Genomic DNA, 6,250 nt, shown 5'->3' on the forward strand with positions numbered 1-6,250 from the left:
CAGGTCCCAGAAGACAGCGCGCCCCATTTCCCGGAAGACAACGCGAGGGAGGACGAGAACGAGGAGCTCTGCAGAGAAGGAAGTGGCAGATTAGGACGACTGCCTAGCAACAGGTGTTTCTGGTAAGTAAAAATTTTTTTTTTTCAAATGTTTTTTAAGGGATTTAAAGGAGTGTGTCAATGTTAAAAAAATTGTTTAGGGTGGACCTTCGCTTTAAATGAAGTACGTGAAGGGTCAAGTATTGTGTGGCGTTATAATTAACATATCTATAATATATGTAAATGAGTAGGACATTTGTCTCATAATAAGTGGTCCTTTTTATCATGTTGCAGCCATGTCCACCTTTCATCACAGCGCACTTAAGCTGGCTATAGATAGGTCGAAATTTTAATGACATATTTTTTAGGAAAAGAACGTTCCATGATAGTTTGTTTATTTCTCTAATCATCAAATTGATGTTCGTTTTCAACCGCAGTTATGAGAAAATTCAAAGGAGCAGGATGGAACATTTTTCTCAAAGGAACAAATTTCAAACAGCGTATGTGGTTTTCATTCGATAAAGTCCATTCATTCCAAAATCAAATGTTAAAAGGAAACAAAATCTTTGGAGTGACATTAGAATGTTCTGAGAATTTTCTAATGAATTTTCCTAAGATTTTTTGTCCAAAATTCTATCTGTCTACAGCCAGCGTTTCTGTGCCTTGTTTCTTCTCCACATCTGTCTTTCCCCCTTTATCTCTCTTCTAATGTTAGGAGGTGTGATTATAATTATTACTGTGAGAAAATCCTCCCTCCTCTGTACTCTGATCTCTGTTTCAAATTTCACTGATCCAACCCACCCTCACCATGGGTAGAGGAATGTGACCCTCCCAACTACATTCTTCTCCGGTGTCAGAGAACTTCATTTCATTTCCTTGTCTGCTGTCAACGATGGCGTCTGGTGATCTGGGGAATGAGCTGGAATGTTCCATCTGTCTGAACATTTTTACAGATCCTGTAATACTGAAATGTGGACACAACTTCTGTCGGGTCTGTATTGATCGTGTGCTGGATACACAGGAGGGGTCTGGAGGATATTCATGTCCTGAATGCAGAGAGAAGTTTCAGGATCGGCCTGCACTGCAGAGGAACATAATACTACGTAACATAGTGGAGAATTTCTTGTCCGTTCAGCCAGATCAGGAGGAGTCCGGGGTCTTCTGTACCTACTGTGTGGACTATCCTGTACCTGCTGTTAGACCCTGTCTGCTCTGTGAGGTTTTCATGTGTGATAAACACCTGAGAGTACACAAAAGGTCCCCAGAACACATCTTATGTGACCCCACCTTGTCCATAGAGAGCAGGAAATGCTCCGTCCTTAAGAAGATGCTGGAGTATTACTGCACTGAGGATTATACTTGTGCGTGTATGTCTTGTGTGATTGGAAAACATAAGGGACATGAGATGGAGTTACTCGATGAAGCTTCTGAGAAGAAGAAGGACACACTGAGGAATGTTCTGCAGAAACTTCTAACAAAGAGAGAGGAAATGGAGCAAAGAGTCCAGAGTCTGCAGGAACACAGGAGGAAAGTAGAAGAAGAAGCAGCTGGTGACACCGAGAGAGTCACTGCCCTGTTTAGAGATCTCAGGAGACGTCTGGAAGACCTGGAGAAGAGAGTCCTGAGGGAAATCTCCGGGAGGGCAGAGCGGATCTCCATCTCCATCCAGGATCTGGAAATAAAGAAGGAGGAGCTGTCCAGGAAGATGCGTCACATTGAGGAGCTGTGTAACATGACGGATCCACTGACTGTCTTACAGGAATCAGACACAGGTGACTTGTGTGATACTGAGGATGGAGATAATGAAGACAGAGAGAGACATGAGGAACTCCTTCATGATGGAGGGGGTCTGGATGTGGCTGAGATATCACACACATTACACACATTATCTGATATAATAACAGAGGTAAATGTATACTTCTATATAGAGGGAGCTGCAGACATATTGCTGGATGTAAACACAGCTCAGAATAATCTCCATATATCATATAACAGGAAAACTGTATCCTGGTCATATGAAAACCAGTATCGTCCAAAAACACCAGAGAGATTTCATGATTATTCTCAGGTGTTAAGCAGTAACAGTTTCACCTCAGGGAGACATTACTGGGAAGTGGATGTCGGGGGATCAGAGAGCTGGAGAGTCGGGATGTGTTACCCCAGTATAGAGAGAAGAAGATGGCAGTCAGTGATTGGAAATAATAACAAGTCCTGGAGTTTGGAAAGAACTGATAATCAGTATTTGGTAATACATGAGAGTAAAGGGACCCCCTTACCCACCAATATCTCCAGTAACAAAGTCACAATATATCTGGATTATGAGTCTGGGCGGATCTCCTTTTATGATCTGTGTGACCCGATCCGACATCTCCACACCTTCACCACCACCTTCACTGAGCCTCTCCATGCTGGGTTAGGTGTATGGAAAGGTCGTATAAAGATCTGTGGGGGGAATCAGGAGAAATCCATCCAGAGACTGATGACATCACAGAGAGAATGGATGGAATTAGTGGAGTATGCAACCAATAGAATAACGCAGTGGATGAGGCTTTAGTCTGTATCCTGCTGTTTTTTCACTATAAATAACTATAAGTGAGATTTCTCCCTCTAACACTGATCACTGTCATTGGGTAGAATATCTGTCCAGTTACTGCAATAACATGTTCCTAGTCAAGAAAGGTGTGGCCTATATAATGATCTATCTATCTATCTATCTATCTATCTATCTATCTATCTATCTATCTATCTATCTACCTATCTATCTATATCTATCTATCTATCTATCTATCTATCTATCTATCTATCTATCTATCTATCTATCTATCTATCTATCTATCTATCTATCTATCTATCTATCTATCTATCTATCTATCTATCCCATGACAATCTGACATATTACTTTCTCTGTAATTGTTAACCAGAAGTTTATCACAGCGTGTGCCATTAGCAATCACTGTGATGGGATAGAATGTGGTCACCTCGCAACTCTTTCCTCTCTCCTTTTCCATTAAATCTATAATAAAAGAGATGAAAATCGATGTAATAATCTCAGAGGAAAAATATGAAGAAATGATCACGAGATTTACTAGGGAAAGAAAAAATGTCATTTATCACTAATATAATGATATTACTATAATAATGTATGATTACTAGAACTGGAATGTATCCCCAATATAATGTGTCCCCATAGAATGGATCACCAATAGAATTTTATGGGATCACTTTTATAATGGATCCTAATATAATGTATCATTGTTATGGTGTATCTTTTAATCACTAGATGTGTCCTGGTGATTGAGGAGGAATTAAGGAATGAAATATATTTTTTCTCTATTTCTATTATACAGTATATCACAAAAGTGAGTACACCACTCTCATTTTTGTAAATATTTTATTATATATTTTCATGTGACGACACTGAAGAAATGACACTTTGCTACAATGTAAAGTAGTGAGTGTACAGCTTGTATAACAGTGTAAATTTGCTGTCCCCTCAAAATAACTCAACACACAGCCTTTAATGTCTAAACCGCTGGCAACAAAAGTGAGTACACCCCTAAGTGAAAATGTCCAAATTGGGCCCAAAAGAGCAAATTTACACTGTTATACAAGCTGTACACTCACTACTTTGTATTGTATTTGCATTGTAGCAAAGTGTCATTTCTTCAGTGTTGTCACATAAAAAAGATATAATAAAATATATACAAAAATGTGAGGGGTGTACTCACTTTTGTGAGATACTGTACATGTGAAGTGTTGGTGATGTATCACAAAAATAATAAAATGTATATCTGCTGCTGAATATTGTGTGATTTCTGTGCTGATGGATCAGTGTGGGGGTGTTGGGAGGTTGGTATCTGTGCTCTGTTGGAGGGGTAATAAGTACCCATCAGGGCTGGAGAGTGATGAGCCAAACTGCCCTGGGTTCGGTTTGACCAGGGTTTGGGTTTTGGGGTTCCCCCTCAGGGAAAGAACCTTGTCCCCATGTTCATAACAGCACCTTTCTCACGTGAATGTGTATGGGGTACAAAGTACATTTATTCACAAAGAAAGGTGTGACCTAGAAATAATGACACCCACACATGTGAGAAGTCCTTCATTAAAACATAACAATCTCCAAAAGATGGTGTTTATTGTAAATATCCATCCATCAAACATGATGCTCACCACCCACCAACTCTCTGAAAAAAAAAAAAACCTAATAACCTAGTGTATGTACACACACGACCAAGAGGCGGGGATAGTAGTGACATCATTGACCGAATATGCCATTGGCCATATTCAAGCAGTGATGTCACTGCTACAGTAGGTGACCGCGATATTGTGTCAATCTCGCCGCACTTCTCGGCGAGATTTGACACCTACGAGCCCCGTCGCAGGGGCCAGCGCCGAGATGGCTCACTCATCGCGAAAGGAAAACTTTGTTTTCCTTCCGCGATGAGTGACAGGCAGTGCTGACAGCTGTCTGGTATGAATCCTGAGGCGGGAACACCGCGCCAAATTTTAAATGAAAAAACCGGCGTGGGTTCCCCCCTCGGAGGCATACCAGGCCCTTAGGTCTGGCATGGATTGTAAGGGGAACCCCCCTATGCCGAAAAATCGGCGTGGGGGTCCCCCCCAAATCCATACCAGACCCTTATCCGAGCACGCAGCCCGGCCGGCCAGGAAAGGGGGTGGGGACGAGCGAGCGCCCCCCCCCTCCTGAGCCGTACCAGGCCGCATGCCCTCAACATGGGGGGGTGGGTGCCTTGGGGGAGGGGGGTGCCCTGCGGCCCCCCCATCCCAAAGCACCTTGTCCCCATGTTGATGAGGACAAGGGCCTCTTCCCGACAACCCTGGCCGTTGGTTGTCGGGGTCTGCGGGCGGGGGGCTTATCGGAATCCGGGAGCCCCCCTTAATAAGGGGGCCCCCAGATCCCGGCCCCCCACCCTGTGTGAATGAGTATGGGGTACATGGTACCCCTACCCATTCACCTAGGGAAAAGTGTCAATATAAAAAACACACAGTACACAGGTTTTAAGAGTAATTTATTAGTCAGCTCCGGGGGTCTTCTTCCGACTTCGGGGGGTCTCCTTCCGACTTCTCCCGGTGTTCGGCCTCTTCTCCCGGTGTCCGGCCTCTTCTCCCGGGCCCCACCGCTATCTTCTTCCAGCTCTATTGCCAGCGAGGGGCCCGGTCTGCTGCCGCTGTCTTGTCGCCGCTGTCTCGCCGCCGCTGTCTTGTCGCCGCTGTCTCGCCGCTTCTTCTCTTCTTTTCTTCTTCCCCGATGTTGACACGACGCTCTCTCCGGCTCGAATGCTGTGTGCGAGCTGCGGAGCCATTTATATAGGCGGTAACCCCGCTCCCTTACGACGTCATGGTCCCAGCATGCGCAGGGACTCTGGCGTCATAAGGGGGCGTGACCCCAGAGTCCCTGCGCATGCTGGGACCATGACGTCGTAAGGGGGCGGGGTTACCGCCTATATAAATGGCTCCGCAGCTCGCACACAGCATTCGAGCCGGAGAGAGCGTCGTGTCAACATCGGGGAAGAAGAAAAGAAGAGAAGAAGCGGAGAGACAGCGGCGACAAGACAGCGGCGGCGAGACAGCGGCGACAAGACAGCGGCAGCAGACCGGGCCCCTCGCTGGCAATAGAGCTGGAAGAAGATAGCGGTGGGGCCCGGGAGAAGAGGCCAGACACCGGGAGAAGAGGCCGAACACCGGGAGAAGTCGGAAGGAGACCCCCCGAAGTCGGAAGAAGACCCCCGGAGCTGACTAATAAATTACTCTTAAAACCTGTGTACTGTGTGTTTTTTATATTGACACTTTTCCCTAGGTGAATGGGTAGGGGTACCATGTACCCCATACTCATTCACACAGGGTGGGGGGCCGGGATCTGGGGGCCCCCTTATTAAGGGGGGCTCCCGGATTCCGATAAGCCCCCCGCCCGCAGACCCCGACAACCAACGGCCAGGGTTGTCGGGAAGAGGCCCTTGTCCTCATCAACATGGGGACAAGGTGCTTTGGGGTGGGGGGGCCGCAGGGCGCCCCCCTCCCCCAAGGCACCCACCCCCCCATGTTGAGGGCATGCGGCCTGGTACGGCTCAGGAGGGGGGGGGGCCGCCCGCTCGTCCCCACCCCCTTTCCTGGCCGGCCGGGCTGCGTGCTCGGATAAGGGTCTGGTATGGATTTGGGGGGGACCCCCACGCCGATTTTTCGGCATAGGGGGGTTC

At 46.5% G+C, this 6,250-nt stretch overlaps 1 protein-coding gene across 1 annotated transcript; it reads left to right on the top strand.

The window, feature by feature from the left end:
- Nucleotides 1-930: 930 nt before the first annotated feature.
- On the top strand, nt 931-3,635 carry LOC141133698 (E3 ubiquitin-protein ligase TRIM39-like). The gene has a single exon (XM_073623194.1). It carries the CDS (start codon nt 931-933, stop codon nt 2,590-2,592), a length of 1,662 nt encoding a protein of 553 aa, XP_073479295.1. The 3' UTR covers nt 2,593-3,635.
- Nucleotides 3,636-6,250: the final 2,615 nt, after the last annotated feature.

Source organism: Aquarana catesbeiana, linkage group LG03 (genome assembly GCF_042186555.1).
Source record: "Aquarana catesbeiana isolate 2022-GZ linkage group LG03, ASM4218655v1, whole genome shotgun sequence".
In the NCBI taxonomy this organism is placed as follows: domain Eukaryota; kingdom Metazoa; phylum Chordata; class Amphibia; order Anura; family Ranidae; genus Aquarana; species Aquarana catesbeiana.